Source organism: Haematobia irritans, chromosome 2 (assembly GCF_050003625.1).
Source record: "Haematobia irritans isolate KBUSLIRL chromosome 2, ASM5000362v1, whole genome shotgun sequence".
NCBI lineage: Eukaryota > Metazoa > Arthropoda > Insecta > Diptera > Muscidae > Haematobia > Haematobia irritans.
The window spans coordinates 99,853,493-99,876,624 of NC_134398.1; the positions used below are offsets into that span (position 1 = coordinate 99,853,493).

A 23,132-nucleotide genomic window follows, 5' to 3' on the forward strand; every position below is an offset into this window, starting at 1 on the left:
TTTTCTTCGTGTGGAATTATTTTTATTATGAATTCCGCTTAAAATATTATTATTAGTATTGTTTAAATTTTGTTGATTGGTATTCGAAACATTGAGAGATATATCCAATAAGTGGTCTAATGATCTAGCACCCCCTTCCGCAGAAACTCTATCAATATTTGGCTCTGTCATATTTCTATGCGTTTATTTCTTTCCCTGATTTGAAGGCTTTGGTATTGCTCCAGTACTTTTATTATTTGTATTATCAGTTGGTATTTCCTGGTTATTAGAATTTGGCAAAATTTCATAAGGAACTAATCTATTCAGTCTCTATAGCTTAGCGCATATTGGACATTCTTGCGTTTCTTTAACTACCTTCACAATACAATCCTTGTGAAATATATGCTTCCGTGAAATAGAAACAATAACTTCATCGAGTTCAAAATCTTTATCGCATATTATACATTGGGTCGGTTGGTAATTGTCCATACTTTGTGGAATATTCTCATTACTATGTACCAGAGACATTTTTAGTAAATTCAAGACAAGTTTAATGAATCCTTCGTGTTATTGGTAAATGTTTGTGTAAGTCAAAATAAATAAAAATTGCGCGAATATATCACAAAAACGATATTTTGACTGCACCTGCTAAACTTTCAATTTACTTGAATGTGAAAGTGGACAACTTTTAGCCTAAACTCAAGCAAAACAATTGTATTCCTAAGCTGCCATCTTCAAGAAAACATTTCAGTTATAAGGAAAGTAAAGCACAATCTTCCACTATAAAAATAAGTCAGGTTTTCCTTCCTGACGCAATAACTCCATAACCGAACCGATTTCATACCGATTTTATAGCAAAGAAAATTCAACAAAGTTTCAACGGAAAAGCGGAAAAATCTATTTGTATATACAGCGCCATTTCGGATGCATCTCCAAGAACCCATATCCACGGTTTTGCGTAACCGGTTTCCACGGTTTTGCATTCGTTGGAAAGGTCTCGGGCTCCGTGAGGTTTATAGCTCAGAAAATTCAAGAAAAGTTTCAACGGAAAAGCGGGAAAATCTTTTTTTACATAAAGTGCCGTCTTTGATGCAACTCCATAACGCACGAACTGATTTCCACGGGTTTGGATTCGTTAGAAAGGTCTCGGTCTTCGTGAGGTTTATAGCTCAGAAAATTCAAGAAAAGTTTCAACGGAAAAGCGGGAAAATCTTTTTTTACATAAAGTGCCGTCTTCGATGCAACTCCATAACGCACGAACCGATTTACACGGGTTTACATTGGTTGGAAAGGTCTCGGGCTCCGTAAGGTTTATAGCAAAGAAAATTCAACAAAAATTTCAACGGAAAAGCGGGAAAATCTTTTTTTTATATACAGCGCCATTTTGGATGCATCTCCGCAACGCACGAACCGATTTCCACTACGATCTGAGGACTATATACACTTGCGTGATACTATTCATTCATATGGTGATGTTCAGAATATTGGACGTCTGGCGATTCTCCCATCATCTTATACCGGAAGCTATGACGTACGTGCGAAATTAGGGAACGTTCACATGCAATCCGAAGTGGACGGAAATTGAACGTGAGTTGGAACCGGGCCAAAAACCGCAAAATCGCCATGACATAATCACCGGAGTATTTCAGCAAAAACTCAAGGTTATGATGGATGTCCTTCCTAAGTATCGAGTTTTTGGTGACACACGCTGTTATATGTACTTTGTTGGAATGGCAGAAGCGTGGCCTACCGCATGCTCACATACTAATTTGGTTACTGAATAAATTACATTCAAATGAAGTGGAAGACATCAAATCCGCTGAAATTCCTGATCCAGTCACTGATTTTTTTATTTATTTATTTTATTTGAAAACCAGCACAACAAGATTTGCATCTTATAAGTGATAGTGCTAGTTTCAAGTTGTGATACAGAATGTAATTTTGTCACAAAACAATGAAGAACAATGTTGAATTAATAAAAAAAGCACAATAAGTACAATAATATATAAAAAATATATAAATAAGTACACTGTTAGAAAAATATGTTTTTCATATGTTCCGATATAAACAAAATGTGTTTCGGGCACAATTTTAAAACACAATATATTTAAGTGTAAACATGTAATGTTCCTAAACTAACACAAAATGTTTGGGACACCTATGTTAATATGTTAGAATATATTATGTTTGGGCCATGAATGTTTCATACAAAATCATATGTGTGAAAGCAAACATATATAAATTTACAAATTTCGACTAAACATACATATGTTGTGATATTTTATTCAAAGCGACAGAGAGAGTATAGAGAAAGAAATAGAGATGGAATCCGGGAGAGTTGACGAAAGATATCAACATAACACAGCGAAAGAATCAAAAGAAAACGATTTCTGTGAAACCGCTTGTATGTTGTTTCGGAAAACTGTTTTATGGTAAGGCCAAAAATTTGATATGCTTAAGTCTATATATTATTTAATTTGAATAAAGAGAATAGACATTCGGAACCAAGAGAATAGACAAATAAACAGCATATGTTTTAGCCTTGAGAGCAGCATTTTATGTATGTGTGGACATGTGTTTTGTTTATCATTTTGGCATTATGGGCACAATTTTTTTCTTTCGAAAGGGCACTATACTCTTTTTAGAGTTGGGACAGTAGAACGAAATAAGGGGAAATAGTGAAAAATTACACAGTAAAAAGTAAAAAACAAAGTTTTGTTCCTCTTTATTAATAAGTAGTCCACGAGGAGTTGACGGACAAATATAAAAGCGGGCATTAAGTTCGAGTTTTGCAGCTAAAACAATTTAAAAAGTTTTTTTCTTTAATATGAATTATTAAAGAAAAATAAAAGGCATTTTACAGCGATGGTGTTAAATGCTACACCCTCAAAAAAAAATCGCTTCTGTAACATATACTCCCAAATGTATTTTGCTTCACGCATATAAATTTTTGGGTATTGCCCAAACATTTATATGTTTGATTTCTTCCAATATATAATATGTTTGAAAGCATATTGGTCTAAACAATATAATATGTTTGGGTAGTCTAAGTTCCAAACATTTTGTATTTTTCCATCCAAATTCAATAATGTTGTCTTCCAAAAAAACTATATGTTCTTATGTGAACATATAATATGTTTGGAAACATTTTGAACCCAAAAATATTATATGCTTAGAAGAATTTTCTCCCAAAGAAGATTGTGCTCAAATTTTTTTTCTGCCTAATTGTATATTCCCTCACATTTTTCTCACTTCCACGAGTTTTTAGCACCTTTTTCTGTAATACAAACATTTTAGAAGAAATTATTATATTTAAATTTTTTTTAATTTTACCTTTTGTCGGACGGGGATTCGAACAGCGGACTACACAGTTTGTAAGCCAGCACACTAACCACTGGCCTACGTAGCTGTTATGGTCATCAAGAGATAATTATCGTTATAAGTTATATTTATATAGCATAGCCTGCGGCGCCCACGAGCCGATGCAAACATAACATTGTTTAACAACATAACATTGTTAAACATACATTTGTTGGCAGCGTGGAGCAGTGGTTGGTCGTCCGCCTTGCGTGACAGGGTACCTGGGTTCGATCCCTGCTTCGACCAACACCATTTTTTTTTATATATTTTTTAACATATATTCCAGATACGTTCGGAAGTTCCCGAAAAGGTGTTCAGCATTACATACTATTATATTAAATTTTTACTACGAAATTGTAAAGTGTGTTTTATAAAAGACTTAAAGTCAGAAAAGAAAAGTGCTTGATATAAACGAAATGGACTGAGTTCAAATCAAATATTATTTTTTATTGCAACAATAAAAATTGTGTAACAAATAAAGGTTTTTGTATACAAGTTTTAAATTTTCGAAGAAATTCAAAAACTCTTACAAAAGAAGAACGTGAAGTCGAGTATATATAAATATTTTTCCATCGAATCCTAAGGTTAACGATAACCATTCAAAAGCACATTATATTTAAATTCTAAACAGTAATTTTAAAACAGCACATAAATTTATTTTGGTGTGAACAATTGTTTGCTAGCATGTAACACCATTAATTTAGAAATACAAATAAATATGAATTTTTATTAACGAATAATTTTGTACTTAATTTAATTCTTAAAGCCGGTATAAATTGACATTATCACGTTAAAATGGCCATGTTTACCCTTTTACTTTTCTTTAATAATCTCTTTTAAAGAAAATAAACTTATTCAATTGTTGTTTTGGATCTTTCCCCACCATGTTATAATACAATTTACCGGAAAAAGTTGTAATGCTATTCTGGTTTTGCCGCTAAAATGAGGAATAATTTTAGCGGCAAAACTCGAACTCAATGCGCACTTTTATTTTCGAAAAAATCCGTCAACTCCTCTTGGACTACTCATTAATAAAGAGGAACTAATCTTTGTTTTTATAGATCTTCAAAGGTCGATACTTTCAATGAAGTCGTGTTGTCGTGTTATAATTAAGTGATTTGACTTAAAAATGGGTATCATAACATGAAAGAACAAATTTTCGACTAAGGTCAACTTGACTTTAATAATTCAGAAAAATTCTTTAAAATTAATGAAACTGTCTTTAAATTTGTTGCATTTTTGCATCTTGACTACAAGGCAAAAATCATTCAAAAATAGGATATGTTTTTTAATACTTTATTTTAAAGACATTTTTTACTTGAAACATAGCATAATTTCTACTGGAAGTCTTGTTTTTAACGGACATTTTATAGCATATGAAAAAAAGCAAAACCCCATTTAAAAGAGAATTGTGTCTTAAAAGTGCCCTTTCGTTAGTTTTTATGAAGATCCCTTTAATTACCTTTGTTTGAATATTTTGACTTACTCGTCCTACGTTCCGATTTGTTTTGACGAAACAAAAAAATTGTGCCCGCACTGAAAAAAATATTGTCGTGAGGTCAAAGATTTCATGTCTTTAAAATACGAATACAAATGTTGCTTAGCATAGAAGAAGCATTTCTCTAATATAAAGTTTTTTTCCTTGTCCAAAAGTCCATAAACTTTTCAGTGAAGTCGTATTGTCCTTATAGTTAAGCGATTTCACTTAAAAATGAGTATCATAACATGAAAGAAATAATGTTTCACCTAAGGTCAACATGACTTTGATAATTCAGAAAGATTCTTAAAATTTAATGAAATTGTCTTTAAATTTGTTGTCTTTTTGCATCTTGACAACAAAGCAAAAAATCGTTCAAATATTTTCAACACTTTATTTAAAAGACGTTTTTACTTGGAACATAGCATAATTTCTACTCGAAGTTAATTTGGAAAATAAAGTTGTCGTTAACTTGCTTTTAAAGGACTTTGATAGCATATGAACAAAAAAGCTGAAAAAGCGAAAAATTAAAATCTGTTTCCTCCCTGCCAGCATTTCAAAGTTCCATTTCATCCTCATCGCTACCACAGACTCGTAAATGTCACCACAACCATCGCGAACTGTGATGGGGGAAGCATATCAAAAAGCATTCTGAAAACATAGATATTACGCTTAAAATTGTGAAAGGTATATGGTGAACAATTTTCGACTTTCCAAATAGAATAAAGTGATCGTTTTTCAAATATTTTTCCAGGCACGCTGTCTCCATCGAAAATAAACAAACTGGCTGATAGACGCTGCAATATGTAACTTGCTACTTAAAACTCAACATCATTCTTTTATTAATGCAAAAAATTATGTTAAATGTGATGAGATAAACCGAAAAATGTTATATTTATAAGAAATTATAAATGTTTAATCAAATCAATAAACATCTACACAATCGTGTTTTACTTGACCACAATGATTCTTCTACAATTACCTTAAAATGCACTTTTCTGATAGTTTGCAGGGGTTCTTATTGGCGTCCTTCGAAATTGATCTAAATAGGCACCTAATAATTGCACTGATGAGAAACTTTTTCGTAGTAACTTGGCGTGGTACAACTTCTCAATAGTGACGGCGCTTTTCCGACGAGTTTTTGATGTCGTATACGATTGTTTTCGACGTAGTGGGGATTCTCAGAAGCGCCCCAAATTCAAAAAAATGTTGGTAGGGCTAGAAGCAAGTACACAAAACCCAAATTTAAAAGAGAATAGTGTCTTAAGAGTATCCTTACTTGTATACTCCGCTTCTTTGGCTCGGAATCAATACCAAAATTTTTAAAGTAAAGACAAAATCTTTGGAACCGGGCATTCTTTTTTTTCAGTGCGTAATGCGAAAATGATAAACAAAACTCATGCTCTTTTTTTCAAATATATTTTATCTTGGTTCCGAATGAATTTTCTCTCCGAATACTCATTTTAATGTTTTACTTAAGCATATAAAATTTTTGGCGAAGTCTTATATCACAACATATATATTTTTACTCATAATATGTAAATTTATACTTGTTTATATTCACACATAGTATTTTTCCTATATTTAATGAAATTTTCTTTGTGTATTTTACTTCCAGCATACACTTTGTCTCTCTTTGTAAACACATATATGTTTATGGGCTATATCTAAATTAATATATGTTTGCATCCAAGCATATTATATTTACAAACATTTTATGTCCCAAACATAATATGTTCTAACATATTAACATATATGTCCCAAACATATTATGCTAGTTTATGAACATTATATGTTTGCACTCAAAAATATTGTGTTTAAAAATTTGAGTTCCAAACATATAATGTTTATACCCAAACATATGAAAAACAATCTTTTTCGTCCGTGTAGTAAAAAACTGTCCACGCCTAACTAAATTTATGTTTATATTATAAAATTATTTATGTATTATTATACTCGACTCCACGTTCTTCTTTTGTTAGAGTTTTTGAATTCCTTCCAAATTTTAAAGTTTTGTACCAAAAACAGTTTTTTGTTACAAAATTGTTGTTTTTGCAATAAATAAATAATATTTTATCCAAAAAATAGTCAATTTCGTTTATATCAAGCACTGTTACTGACTATAAATCTTTAATAACCCACATTTCGAAGTTTCATTATAAAAATTTAATATAGTATAAATATAAATGTGTAAATTAAAAAAAAAAAACAAGTATAAACGGCCGTAAGTTCGGCCAGGCCGAAGCTTATGTACCCTCCACCATGGATTGCGTAGAAACTTCTACTGAAGACTGTCATCCACAATCGAATTACTTGGGATGCGGTAACACTTGCCGATGGCAAGGTATCTTAAAACTTCCTAACATCGTCTTCTAAATTACAAGGTAGTCCATACGTAGTATATATTAAACTAAAAAAGGCCGATTAAATACGTATATAATTAAGTTTAAAGTTTCTATGGAAATAAAATTTTGACAACATTTTCTATATAAGTAAAATTTGGAAAAAATTTTCAATAGAAATAAAATTTGGAAAAAAATTGTCTATAGAAATAAAATTTTTACAAAATTTCTATAGAAATAAAATTTTTACAAAATTTTCTATAGAAATAAAATTTTGACAAAATTTTCTATAGAAATAACATTTTGACAATGTTTTCCATAAAAATAAAATTTTGGTAGATTATTTTTGGCTCGAGTGGCAACCATGAATTTGAACCGATATGGACCAATTTTTGTGATTGGGGATCGGCTATATATAACCATAGACCGATATGGCCCAATTTTGGAATGGATATTAGCGGCCTTATACTAACACCACGTTGCAAATTTCAACCGGATCGGATGAATTTTGCTCCTCCAAGAGGCTCCGGAGATCAAATCTGGGGAACGGTTTATATGGGGACTATATAAATATAATTATGGACCGATATGGACCAATTCTTGCGTGTTTGTTAGAGACGACATTCTAACACCATGTTCAAAATTTCAACCGGATCGGATGAATTTTGCTCCTCCAAGAGGCTCCGGAGGACAAATCTGGGAATCGATTTATATGGGGGCTATATATAATTATGGACCGATATGGACCAATTTTTGCATGGTCATTAGAGAACATAACCAACACCATGTACCAAATTTCAGCCGGATCGGATGCAATTTTCGTTTCTTAGAGGCTCCGCAAGCCTAACCGGGGGATCGGTTTATATGGGGGCTATATATAATTATGGACCGATGTGGACCAATTTTTGCACGGTTGTTAGAGAACATATACCAATACCATGTACCAAATTTCAGCCGGATCGGATGAAATTTACTTCTCTTAGAGGCTCCGCAAACCAAATCGGGGGATCGGTTTATATGGGGGCTATATATAATTATGGACCGATGTGGACCAATTTTTGCATGGTCATTAGAGAACATATTTCAGCCGTATCGGATGAAATTTGCTTCTCTTAGAGCGATCGCAAGCCAAATTTGGGGGTCCGTTTATATGGGGGCTATACGTAAAAGTGGACCGATATGGACCAATTTTTGCATGGTTGTTAGAGACCATATACTAACACCATGTACCAAATTTAAGCCGGATCGGATGAAATTTGCTTCTCTTAGAGGGTCTGCAAGCCAAATTTTGGGGGTCCGTTTATATGGGGGCTATACGTAAAAGTGGACCGATATGGCCCATTTGCAATACCATCCGACCTACATCAATAACAACTACTTGTGCCAAGTTTCAAGTCTGTAGCTTGTTTCGTTCGGAAGTTAGCGTGATTTCAACAGACGGACGGACGGACGGACGGACGGACGGACATGCTCAGATCGACTCAGAATTTCACCACGACCCAGAATATATATACTTTAAGGGGTCTTAGAGCAATATTTCGATGTGTTACAAACGGAATGACAAAGTTAATATACCCCCCATCCTATGGTGGAGGGTATAAAAAACAAAGTGTTCGGTCGGAGCAGGGATTGAACCCACGACCCTTTGCATGCAAGGCAGACATGCTAACCACTGGAAGTGAAAATTACGAGTATGTTAGGCAATGAGCACAATCGTCTTTGGGAAAAGTTCTTCCAAGCATATAATATTTTTGGGCTCAAAATGCTTCCAAACATATAATATGTTCACACAAAACAAACATATTAATGTTTCGGCAGTATCCAATAATATATGTGCTTCCTGCAAAATATGTTTGGAACATATGTTAAAGAAGCGATTTTTTTTTGAGGGTGTAATAATTTAGGAAATTATTTAATTTTATTTTGAAAGTATTAGCAGTGCTAATTGTTTGCAAATTCGATGGTAGAGAGTTCCACAGACTGATGCTGAATATGAAAAATTGTCGTTCCGATAAAAGAGTCTTTATTCTTTGGGGAATGATTTGCATGCCTCTATTTGATCTGGCAAAACGAATATGACTACACAGGTGTGCGGGCTTCTTTGTATATATTATTTTGTGAAGAAGCAGTAAGCATTTACTTTTAATTTGTTGAAGAAGATTGGAGTTGTAGAAGATTGGACAGCCCACAGGTTTCTTAGCATACCACACACACGTCCAATAACACTCGATATGTGGCTCGACCATGATAAATTGGAATTAAAAGTCACTCCCAAATTAGTAGATGTATGTACTCGGGGAATAATCGAACCATTTATTTGCTAGGTGTGAAGAAAAGTGTCTTCTTAGATATGTCTTCCCGAGATTACAAGATACTTTGATTTTAATGGGTTCAGAATCAGTCAATTTTTACAAGCCCAGTTATATACACGTACATTAATTAAGTCAATGTCAATTTTTTCTATACAGAGGTTCATGTTTTCATCATCTGCATACATCTGGATTTTACAATCTACACGACATTGTGACAACACAGATGGTGCATGGACCGTGCGGTGCATTAAATCCATTATCGCCTTGCATGGCTGATGGAAAGTGCACAAAACGATATCCGCTGAAACAGTCACATGTAACGATGGATGTCCAGTTTGTCGTCGGAGTTCAAAAGAAGATAATGGTCAAATTATCAAAGTTAAAGTCAAAAATCAAGATATTGAGATCGGAAATGAATTTATTGTACCATATTGCCGGCTTCTATCACGAATTTTCGAAACACATACAAACGTTGAGAGTTGTCATTCGGCGAAATCAATCAAATATTTGTGCAAGTATGTCACAAAAGGCAGTGACATGGCTGTGTTTGGTATTGCGTCGAAAAAATCGAATGACGAAATCAGTAACTTCCAAATGGGCAGATATGTCAGTAGTAATGAAGCATTGTGCCGATTATTTTCATTTCAAATTCATGAAAGATATCCCACAGTTGTACACTTATCAGTGTATTTGTAAAATGGCCATAGAGTTTACTTCACTGAGGCAAATGCGGCACAACGAGCTGAGAGACCACTATCGACAACATTGACTAGCTTCTTTGCGATGTGTGAAGCAGATCTGAAGGATCTTCGGAGAAGTAACAACATCTTTGGCGGTTTGATAATATTGTTGGCAGACGATTGCAGGCACACGTTACTAGTAATTCCCCGTGGAACGCCTGCAGATGAATTGAATGCTTGCCTGAAAGCATCACCTTTATGGAATGACGTAAAAACATCGCTAACCACTAATATGAGAGTTCAACTTCAGAATGATCAAAGTGCTGCACAATTTTCAAAACAATTGTTAGCTGTTGGAAATGGAAGAGTCCCAGTTGATGCGATAACTAGTTTAATAACGCTTACCAACGACTTTTGCCAATTTGTGGACTCTCAATTAGATCTTATTGAAAATGTCTTCCCAAATATTAGTGAGATTTATCAGAATTATGCTTGGTTAAGTCAACGAGCAATTCTTGCGGCGAAAAATAATGATGTACACGCACTGAATTTCACCATTCAATCAAAAATTGCTGGCGATTTGGTAACATACAAATCCGTTGATTCCGTACCAAATCCAGATGATGTTGTAAATTATCCAACGGAGTTTTTGAACGCTCTGGATTTACCAGGATTTCCACCACATAACTTGCAACTCAAAGTTGGTACGGCTATTATGACTTTGCAACGGAACTCGACTTTCGGTAAAATGACTTATGCCGAATTTGATTGAGGCAACCATTATTAACGGAAAGTACGCAGGTGAAAATGTATGTATTTCTCGAATACCAATGATTCCGACAGATCTTCCCATTGACTTCAAACGATTGTAATTTCCAGTTCGCCTTGTGTTCGCAATGACCATTAGCAAGTCGCAAGTCCAATCGCTTAGTTTTGCGGGATAAATTTAGAAAATCATTGTTTTTCATATGGTCAGTTATACGTTGCATGTTCACGAGTTAGGAAACCATCCGCTTTGTTTGTGTTAACGTTAGACCAAAAAACAAAGAATGTGGTTTACCAAAGAGCACTTCAATGAAACGAATAATTTGCGGACACTTTCATTTAGACAAGTTCAACTAAATAACACTTTATGTTTGTAATCGAAGTAAATTCATTACTGCTGTGAAATGAAATAAAATTTTTCTTTTTCAAATATAAAACAAATTTAAAAATTTTTCTATATCTTTTAATCACCAAACGAAATGTTACGGAAAACGAAGCTAGCAGTGTTACGCCACAGAATACGGGGAAAAACATTGTACACCTTAAACGGCTACAAATCGAACTTTACGTACGTGCTTGGAGACTAGCTAGATCGGGATATGTGGGCAGGGTTCTTGTTCTATTCTATAAGCTAACATTACATTTAGAAAATCACGTGCGTTGTATGCCCTAATGTACCTGTTTTTGTGATATACAGGAGCTTATAGCAAAGATGGTAGTGCTCTCGGCCTGTCTTGACCCACCCAACCAAAATTGGTTCTTTCTACTGGCCATATTCTAAACGAAAAAACCCCAAACACAATCCTATACCAAAGTCACTATGGATTCATATCAAACAGATTAGTAACTTTCAAAATTAATTTTTGTTTTTATTTTTGTTTCATTTATCCAAAAGAATATTAATATTCAAACCTGTTTCTCAAATCATTTAAATCTTAAACAGAATCATATATAACAGGTTCGCTGATAAGTCCCCGGTCTAACAAAGAAAAACACACTTTTTTTATCAAAATTTCTTTATTTATTTAATTTATTCAACATAGTTCCCTTCAAGAGCGATACAACGATTATAACGACCTTCCAATTTTTTGATACCATTTTGGTAGTACTCCTTCGGTTTTGCCTCAAAATTCATGAATTTTTGCCATCGTTCTCAATGACTTGTGGCACGGTGCGTTATCATGGTGGAACAACACTTTTTTCTTCTTCATATGGGGCCGTTTTGCCGCGATTTCGACCTTCAAACGCTTCAATAACGCCATATAATAGTCACTGTTGATGGTTTTTCCCTTCTCAAGATAATCGATAAAAATTTTTCCATGCGCATCCCAAAAAACAGAGGCCATTACTTTGCCAGCGGACTTTTGAGTCTTTCCACACTTCGGAGACGGTTCACCGGTCGCTGTCCACTCAGCCGACTGTCGATTGGACTCAGGAGTGTAGTGATGGAGCCATGTTTCATCCATTGTCACATATCGACGGAAAAACTCGGGTGTATTACGAGTTAACAGCTGCAAACACCGCTCAGAATCAACAACACGTTGTTGTTGTTGGTCAAATGTGAGCTCGCGCGGCACCCATTTTGCACAGAGCTTCCGCATATCCAAATATTGATGAATGATATGACCAACACGTTTCTTTGATATCTTTAAGGCCTCCGCTATCTCGATCAACTTCATTTTACGGTCATTCAAAACCATTTTGTGGATTTCTTTGATGTTTTCGTCGGTAACCACCTCTTTCGGGCGTCCACTGCGTTCACCGTCCTCCGTGCTCATTTCACCACGCTTGAATTTTGTATACCAATCAATTATTGTTGATTTCCCTGGGGCAGAGTTCGGAAACTCATTATCAAGCCAAGTTTTTGCTTCCACCGTATTTTCCCCTTAAGAAAACAGGAATTTCAAAACACGAAATTTCTTTTTTTTCATTTTTTTCACAATAACAAAACTTGCTTCACAAAAGACGCTCTATCTCACAAACTAATAGACTTACAGACACGAATCATTTGAATGCATTTATATAAAAATAATATGCATTTAATACTAGCGACGCCATCTATATATATATTTGAGCAATGCGCCTCCACATCAAATTTTCGTTTAAATGTCTCTCCAACTGCCCATCATCTTCCGTAACAATACTACAGTCTCCCTAGGAGGCAAAGCAAAATATATTCTTTAGCAAATTCAATTTGAAAGGATTTATTTTTATCTATTACACTTCTTTATACTATCAGAGACTGTTTGATGCGTTTAAGGCAAAACCAAAACTTCAAAAGTATGATCTAAACCTCTTCATCAAATTCTAAACGTTCGCTTGTGCCAGGATAAAAAGGGAATTTTTGATAAAAAACATTAAAGAAAAGCAATTGCCAAAATCACTCACACTGTTCTATGTATAATTGCTTTGTAACCATCCAGAGCAATATAAAAGTAAAACCAGTTTAGTTAACTCTCTCACTATCTAAAACTGTTATACTGTGTCAGTGATGGTAATTATGGGTGATATGGCATTTATGTGGATCAATATGCTTTTTTGTTAATGTGTACGAAATACACATTAAAATTAAGACTTTATATGCAAGGATATGTATGGGTGCATTATATGGGTTCTAGGGCCAATACAAAAAATATGCATTACACAATTGGAAATTATAACTGCCGATGGCTTTATATCAAAACAGCGCTTTGACCGCAACATTGGTAATGCCAAAGCTGCACGCATTGTTCGACATCCCTACGGTTGACATTGTTTTCTTTACAGAAGAGAACTTTTCGTCCTCTTGTATTTCCTACTCACTTCTCTTCTTCGTTATTTTGCAGTACATTGAAGCAATCCTTGAAAATTTGACACCAGATGACGTGCGCTGTCTTTTAATAGCTGAAGATGAATTGGCGCGGAGTGCTCCTCTAGAACGTATTTTCCCTACCACGGAGACCTACAAGTATTTAAAATATACTGAGACACCTCGTTATTACAATCGACTATTGGATGCATGGGAAGCTCGATATGGTACTAATCGTATTGATGGGATTAATCTACTGCGTCAATACTGTGAAGAGCGTTATCATCTGCAAGTTCCGCAAATACCCACAAAGAAGGTAAATATATTATTCCTTTATAAATTATATATGGTATCTTAAAACAAAAACAAACACATGAACAAAACAATCAAAATTAATCACACCCTTAAACCTTTTTTTATACTTTATCCCATTTCACTTTCTCGTACGTGTGTTAAAGTGCTGTCATAAATATTTATATTTGAAATATGCAATCGTGTTGATATATTAAATTTGTTAGGTAGAAATCAAAATTAAAATCGCAAAGAAAAAGTGTTACGTCAATATAGGACAATATAAACATAATACTATGAAATATAGATGAGAAGAGATAGATAAGTATTCATTACATATTAGAAAATTTATAAGTTGCAACATTTTGGTTTAAACCAAGGACATTTCTGAAGAACGAATTTTCGGACTAACGAAATTCAATATTTTTATTTTTTTTTTTTTTTAAATCACCTCAACAAATAACAAGCCATTTTATCCATCTCCACACGCAAAAAAATAATTCTTTCCTCCCAAACGAAATTTTAGACAAACAAAGTTCGTTTCTCATTTGCTTTTCGTTGAAAGGAAGTGTATTTGGAAGAAAATTATATTTTTTTGTGATAAACGTTTATTCTTTTCCAGGATGTAAAAACAATTTCATAAAGACTAACTCAAAAAATTTTTTTCTGGCTAATTGCATTTTCCCTCACATCTTTCCCACTTCCACGAAGTTTTTTAGTTCTTAGCACCTTTTTCTGTAACACAAACAATGTAGAAGAAATTATACGATTTTATAAATTTTTAATTTTTTTTTACCTTTCGCCTGGACGGAGAATCGAACCGCGGACCATGCAATTTGTAAGCCAACACACTATCCACTGAGCCATGTAGCCGTTATTGTCATCAATAGACAATTATCCATATAAGTTATATGTATATAGCATAGCTTGCGGCGCCCACGAGCCGATTAAACAAAGTTTATTTAACAGAAAAATACATTTAGTTGGGCACCGTGGAGCAGTGGTTGCTACGTCTGACTTGCATGCCAAGGGTCGTGGGTTCGATCCCTGCTTCGACCAAAGTTTTTTTTTTTTTTTACATATATTCCAGATATGATCGGAAGATTCCGAAAAAATTTTCAACATTACATTCTACTATATTAAATTTTTACTATGAACTGTAAAATGTGTCTTATTAAAGACCTAAATTTAGAAAAGAACAGTGTTTGATATAAACGAAATGGACTGTGTTGTTGGTTCAAAAATAACTTTTTTTACTGAAAAAATAAAAATTTTGTAACAAACGAATTTTTTTGGTGATAAAAGAGTGTACTTTTCGAAGCAATTCAAAAAACTCTAACAAAAGAAAAACGTTTTCGGTACACGTTTTCCAAACGTTTTTTTTCTTTGCGTGCAATGTTTAATATTGAAAAGTCATGTCGTATTTACAATAAAAACATTCGGAAACATGAAAAAAGGAAATATTTGCCGACAAGCCTGTTGTATTTGTCGTCGCGGAAAAAATGTTTCGCCTTTCGCTATTGTTATATTTACACACCTAAAGCAAATAATTTATAACAAAGAGGAATTTCGATTTTCTAAAATTTCATTCCGGAGGAAAGTATTTTGTCTATGTGTATGTAAAATTAATATTCTACTTGTTTAACTATACAGATATTTGTGTTTAATTAACAACGCATCCCCATAAAAATAAGTACACTAAAGAAACAAACAAATGTTTGTAAATAGGTTATCGCTAACGCAAACAACGTTTTACAACGAGTATCGCAACCCTGTTGGATATTTCAATAGTGAAGCTGTAGTGAATCACTACTGATCATGTCACCTGTACTACTGACAAAGTATACTCCACACAATGTATTTTGCTATATACATTTAACATATGTTTTTCATTGAAAATCCACTACTGACAGTAGATCCACTGACTATATGGTAGGTTAGGTTAAAGTGGCAGCCTGATTAAGTTTCAGGCTCACTTAGACTATTCAGTCCATAACTAAAAGTACCTTTTACATATGGGCACTTCTATTTTTAACCGCTGAACCTTCTCGATTATATCGTTCTGTTGAAACAACCAATATTAGCAAACTGCTTGAGTTAACGTTTTCCAGGTCAGCCAGTAATCTAAATCCACGGATAATTTGCGTTAATTAATGCCAACATTTTTTGGCACATTACATCTCAACTAATTCGCCACCTCTGTTATTGCTAGTATTTCTGCCTGAAAAACACTACAGTGATTGGGTAATCGTTTCGCTATTCGAAGTTCCAGGTCTTTAGAATATACTCCGAAACCCACTTGTCCATCCAATTTGGAGCCATCAGTGAAGAAATCTATATAAAATTTATTCCCTGGGGTCTGTGTGCACCACGCCTCACTGTTGGGAATTAGAGTTTCAAACTTATTGTCGAAAAATAGTTTCGCCAGAGTGGAATCTACTACGTTTGGCACATCTGGCATTATTTTGAGGACCGAACTGTGACAGTACCTTTTTTTCGACCACTGCGATAGCTCGCGCAACCGCACAGCCGTTGTTACAGCTAACTGTTTGGCCAAAATGTCTAAAGGCAATAGATGCAGGATGTCATTAAGGGAATCTGTTCCTGTTTTACTGATTGCACCTGAGATACACAAGCAAGCCATACGTTGAACTTTATCTAAACCTGTCGGCTGCTGAAGTGCCGGCCACCAGACACAACACCATATAGAATTATAGGTCTAACCACTGCCGTGTATAGCCAATGCACAATTTTCGGTTTTATTCCGCACTTTTTTCCTATTGCCTGTTTGCACGAGTACACAGCTACCGTGGCTTTCCTCGCTCTTTCTTAAGCTTAAAGTTCAGCTTCCTGTCAAAAAAAAAAAAACGCCAAGTTATTTTGAACACTCACCGAAGGGAATGTCAATACCCCCTAAGGATATGGGCTTAACCGTGGGAGTTTTACGATCTTTGCAGTACATGACTAGATCTGTCTGTGCAGGATATACCCCAAGACCATTCTCTTTCGCCCATTTCTCAGTAATCCGGAGGGCTCTCTGTATAATATCTCTTATTGTGGATGGGAATATTCCCCTGACTGCTAGAGCTACATCGTCCGCGTATGTCACCACTTTTATCTTTTCTTTTTCTAGGGAAACCAGAAGGTTGTTTATAGCAACATTCCAAAGAAGATGTGATAGAACTCCTCCTTGGGGAGTGCCTCTGTTTACATACCTTTGTATGTTTGCTTGTCCTAGTGTGGCAGAAATACGTCTCTTCATTAGAAGTTCGTCTAACAGCCTAAGTTTACCTGGATCAACATTCAGATTTGCCAGTCCATTTAATATCAAGCTCGGATGGACGTTATTGAATGCCCCTTTGATGTCTCCAAACGCCACGATTGTGTATTCATTGAACGATAGTGAACTTTCAATAAAGCTGACTAGTTCATGCAATGCAGTCTCAGTAGACCTGCCCTTCGAGTATGCATGCAGTCGTTTCGATGAAACAATGAATCAGTAGCACTTTGTCGCTACTTTAGTCAACACTATTGGATTTTTTTGGAAATAAAAAGGGTTACTTTTTTATTTTAATTTTTATTATATAAAACTACCCAGCAAAAAAATTTGGAAATTCTTCCAAAGGCACTACTTTAAAAGCACTTCCAGAAGATGCACTCCCAATGATGTTCTTTATTTAAACTACCCAGGAAGTTCTTTTAATTCAAGTTTTTAAAGCTTGGTTTTTTCATACTTTTAATGGGTAATTTTATCTTTTTTGTTTCAAATAGGTTAAAAACAGAGTAAGAATTTATAAAATGGTACAAATCATTTAAATTTTGTCGAATTTTTGAAAATATTTGAGGTCAAACGTTTCCAACAAGCGTTAGAATCCATTAAAAATTATAAAAAATTATAAAAATTATTTATTTGACAAAATATCACAGAATATTTTAATTTACATCCACAACATTGAATTCGGATCACACCTAAAGAAGTGATGCAAATGCAGTGCATCGTCTGTTGAAATGGATTTATTTCGATCTGTTGAAATGGATTTATTATGTAATGAATTTATTTCGATTACAAAAATACGAGGGCGGTTCGGAAACTTCTTAGCCTATCAATGAAAGAGATTAGTTAGTTTTTCAAAAATATTTTTATTTTTCAATATAATCTCCTGTAACTTCAATATACTTAGTCCAACGCTTTTCTAGCAATTCTATCCCTTGATTAAAATAGTTTTCCTCAAGGTGTTCAAAATAGTGGTTTACAACTGTAATTGCATCTTCATTAGAGGTAAAACGCTTGCCAGCAAGGAAGTTTTTTAGATTTGGGAACAAGTAAAAGTCACTGGGAGCTAAATTAGGAGAATAAGGTGGGTCGTCAAGCAACTCGTACTTTAATTCGTTGATTTTAGCCATTGTTAAAACACTCTTGTGCGCTGGTGCGTTGTCTTGATGAAAAAGTATTTTTTTTGTGTTGTAAGCCAGGACGGTTTTCTCGAATTTGTACATTTAATTGATCCAAAAGTTTGCAATAGTACTCTGAATTTGTTTTACCCTTTGGCAGATAGTCAATCAATAAAATACTCGTACATTTGAAGTCCCAAAAAACCGTTGCCATAACCTTACCAGACAATTGAATTGTTTTTACTTTCTTTGGGGCACTTCCTCCAGCTTCAGTCCAAACAAGCTTGAGAAATGTTCATTCTTATGCGTTTTTGATTTACTGTTAACAAATGCGGCACCCATCTTGCAGAAAGCTTTTTCATCTGTAGTTCTTCATGCAAAATTAAATGGATTCGAACCTTTGGGATGCCAATGATATTAGCAATTTCACGCACTTTTATTCGTCGATCATTTAATACCATATCATGCTCTTTGGCTACAATTTCTGTTGTTGTTGCTGTTTTTGGGCGTCCACTACGTAGTTCATTCAGGGATGATAAATGAGGTTGAGGAAAAAGTTCCAAAAATATTTTAAAAAAGTACTTTTCTAGGCCAAAAGGTGCTAAAATTATATAATATCAAATTTTAACATTATCGTAAAAGATAACTGCAAAATGTATATTTTTAGCATATTTATTACAAACATAAAATAAGGCAGGTACATTAATTTCATTTCATTTGTACGAATAATGTAAATACTTACTTCTGTAAATTAGTATCATTACATAAAATGTTTTTTGTTATAAAGGGTGATTCTTTTGAGGTTAGGATTTTCATGCATTAGTATTTGACAGATCACGTGGGATTTCAGACATGGTGTCAAAGAGAAAGATGCTCAGTATGCTTTGACATTTCATCATGAATAGACTTACTAACGAGCAACGCTTGCAAATCATTGAATTTTATTACCAAAATCAGTGTTCGGTTCGAAATGTGTTTCGCGCTTTACGTCCGATTTATGGTCTACATAATCGACCAAGTGAGCAAACAATTAATGCGATTGTGACCAAGTTTCGCACTCAGTTTACTTTATTGGACATTAAACCAACCACACGAATGCGTACAGTGCGTACAGAAGAGAATATTGCGTCTGTTTCTGAGAGTGTTGCTGAAGACCGTGAAATGTCGATGAATGAAATGTCGCAGCAATTGGGTTTGTGTTATTCGACCACATGGAAGATTTTACGCAAAGATCTTGGTGTAAAACCGTATAAAATACAGCTCGTGCAAGAACTGAAGCCGAACGATCTGCCACAACGTCGAATTTTCTGTGAATGGGCCCTAGAAAAGTTGGCAGAAAATCCGCTTTTTTATCGACAAATTTTGTTCAGCGATGAGGCTCATTTCTGGTTGAATGGCTACGTAAATAAGCAAAATTGCCGCATTTGGAGTGAAGAGCAACCAAAAGCCGTTCAAGAACTGCCCATGCATCCCGAAAAATGCACTGTTTGGTGTGGTTTGTACGCTGGTGGAATCATTGGACCGTATTTTTTCAAAGATGCTGTTGGACGCAACGTTACGGTGAATGGCGATCGCTATCGTTCGATGCTAACAAACTTTTTGTTGCCAAAAATGGAAGAACTGAACTTGGTTGACATGTGGTTTCAACAAGATGGCGCTACATGCCACACAGCTCGCGATTCTATGGCCATTTTGAGGGAAAACTTCGGAGAACAATTCATCTCAAGAAATGGACCGGTAAGTTGGCCACCAAGATCATGCGATTTGACGCCTTTAGACTATTTTTTGTGGGGCTACGTCAAGTCTAAAGTCTACAGAAATAAGCCAGCAACTATTCCAGCTTTGGAAGACAACATTTCCGAAGAAATTCGGGCTATTCCGGCCGAAATGCTCGAAAAAGTTGCCCAAAATTGGACTTTCCGAATGGACCACCTAAGACGCAGCCGCGGTCAACATTTAAATGAAATTATCTTCAAAAAGTAAATGTCATGGACCAATCTAACGTTTCAACGTTTTAACGTGCGTTTTTTTTTTAAAAAGTTATCAAGCTCTTAACAAATCACCCTTTATTAATGTTATAACAACAGGTAGATGCGGATTTCAATAAATCTTTAGTTTGTATTATACTAGAGACAGTGGGTACATGCAGGCGATTACGCTCTTTTGTTTTTATTAAATTTTGATAAGAAAATATCCGTTCCACATTTGCGGACGAATGTGGAATAGACAATATTCCTCTCATAATACGAGATATGTCTGGAAATAAATTTTCCTTAAATTCATTTTTTAATTTTGAGATCCTGTTCCAAAAACTAGAAATATATTCATTTATATACATCTTTATTTCTTCGATATCCGCTAAGGCTCTATATTGCGTGTTAATTAATTCAAAATTATTTTTTTCATTTGGGAACATTTTAAGCAAAAGTGGTACAATAGTGTTAGTATTTCCGGATATAACATTGAACGGACTAAACTGACTAAACCAAGTATAAATTTCATCATCAAAATTAATTCTTTTTCGTAGATCTTCACAAAATTATATGTAAAATTTTTTGGCATTTTCTTTAAAGCATGTGACACTATCACTATCAACATTATCTGAGGATATAAATAGATCCACTTCTGCCCCACAATACATTTCTTCCATATTTAGATGATTAGTGTTTACATTTATTTTCGAAATGGGGGTCTTATCTAGAACTGATTTGCTCAAAAAATTTCGTGCCAACTGCTTAAAGAGAAATTGCATTCTTGGCAAAAATATGTGCATGCACGCATCTTCGGATTGCATTTCCAAATTAATAGTATTTATAATTTTTAGTACGTATTGGAGAAATAGAAAGTGCATTTTATAAAATTTATTCGACAGAACCGACAATAAAAAATTAACTTTTTCTTTCTTCGACTCCGATTCAAAATCGGACAACGTAAAATAATACTTCAAGGGCCCCCATTGTTCAAGAATTCGATTAATAACATCTTGTCGAGATAGCCACCGTGTTGAAGAGTATTTAATAATATTATGAGTATCGGTTCCGAAATATTCTTGAAATTTAATAAAGTCTGCTTTACGTTGTGCGCTGTTGCAAAAATAAAAATTTAATTCAGTCATAAATATCATTTGGAATTGCAAATTTAAATGCTGCGCATGATGCCAAATTTAAAATATGACAAATACAGCCGTTAGAAACCAAATGTGGGACCCGGGATTGCAATTTGGCTTGAAAGCTATTTTTGACCCCCCTCATGACTGACCTATTGTCAGTAGTTACATCTATCATATTCATTAATGGAATATTATACTTATCTAAAGTGCCCAAAGTGGCATCGAGAATGCCGCCCACTGTGGCGTCTTCAATTGTTTTTAAACATAAAAACCTATCCTGACATTTTCCATCATAAATTCGTATGATTATTGGTAAGTTTTTGTTCACTGTACAATCAGTGCTTTCATCAATCACTAGAGAATAATAATTCGATTTACAAAAGCTACTTATTGTTATAGTATTTGCCGGCCCAAGTTGGGTGGTTATAATTTTTTGTGCTTTTAATCGATCCAAACTGATTTTTTTTTAAAATATTGGAGTCAGGAATGCCTTCCTTAAGGACTTGACTTAAATGGTTAACTACACTGAATGAGAGGTTGTGCTCCGCAATAAAGGCACAAAGCATAATTTCAAGTTTTTTTCGCAGACTCTGCAACCGGACAGCTCCCAACAATTTGAATAATTTTTTTTATTTGAGGTGTAGTTTTTGCACATTCTATATTTTTAATATGTGCATCCCGCTTATCATGCCGCTTAATGTGATATAGGCCACCAACTATATTCGTATCACATACCTTACATTTTTTCGAATTTCCTGTGCGGGTTTTCTAAAAAATAAAGTCACTTTGTGTCAATTGAACGGGTTTTTATTCACTTTCTTGTAAAACATACCTTGATTTAGCAGAATCCATATAAATATTTGGATTTCACAATAAACAACCCACTACAAATAAAAACACAAAACAAACTAGTTCAAAAGTGATTTGTATGAGTGAACTCCTGCAATAATGAACCCAATAATGAACACACAACACCGCCCTAAATATAGAACGCTAGCTCTAAGCACTCGCGTTTTTCTAATGGTTGAGTTCGAGTTCAGTTAATATCGTAGAAACGTTCACATTTAGGACCCAATAATTCTATAACGCAATTGAGAGGAAAAAGTACCAAATGGCACGCGGTGGTGCCGCGGTGATTTTGGCAATTGAAAAGTGTCAAAAAAAAGCACAAAAGTGTCAACTTTATCAACCCTGGGTTCATTTTCAATGCTTGTGCGACCACGTTTAAATTCAGCAACCCAATTTTTTACTGTTGCATATGAAGGAGCACTTTCACCTAACACATTCACCATATCATTATGAATTTCTTGTCCCGATAAACCTGTTTTATGTAAATATTTAATGACAGCACGCATTTCCAATTTTTACATTGTAAAAAAATTGGGGATGCGTTTTTCTTGAACACCTGTTTCTATATGATGGAGTTGCCAGATCGAAAAAAAATTTAACATGTGTTCATAACTGAGATGTTTCCAAAACACTTAACTTTTTTCTGTTTGTACCGCATTTTGTGTGCTAGGCTAAGAAGTTTCCGAACTCATACGTCGCCATAATAGTTGACAAAAGTGGTTACATTGAGACACTAGACCACAGACTTCGTACAGGGAAGTGTTGTTCTTATGTTAGAGTTTTTGAAC

General features: G+C 34.5%; 1 protein-coding gene, 1 long non-coding RNA gene and 1 pseudogene across 11 annotated transcripts in view; 2 read left to right on the forward strand and 1 right to left on the reverse strand.

The window, feature by feature from the left end:
• Nucleotides 1–23,132, forward strand: part of TTLL4A (Tubulin tyrosine ligase-like 4A) — a 673,269-nt gene that overhangs the window by 529,336 nt on the left and 120,801 nt on the right. For all 10 annotated transcript variants that reach the window (XR_012719464.1, XR_012719465.1, XR_012719467.1 and 7 more), the window contains one exon: nt 13,741–14,019. Coding sequence is in view for 5 of the 10 variants with exons in the window: in XM_075295709.1 (XP_075151824.1) it covers nt 13,741–14,019 (279 nt within the window). In the remaining 5 variants the exon portion in view is untranslated. The remainder of the gene's footprint in view (nt 1–13,740; nt 14,020–23,132) is intronic.
• On the forward strand, nt 1,647–10,922 carry LOC142227590 (uncharacterized; annotated as a pseudogene).
• Nucleotides 18,163–22,404, reverse strand: LOC142223480 (uncharacterized). Its single transcript, XR_012718752.1, has 3 exons — nt 22,328–22,404; nt 22,231–22,263; nt 18,163–18,987 (listed from the first exon to the last, which is right to left on the reverse strand). It is a non-coding gene; the product is annotated as an uncharacterized LOC142223480 (long non-coding RNA).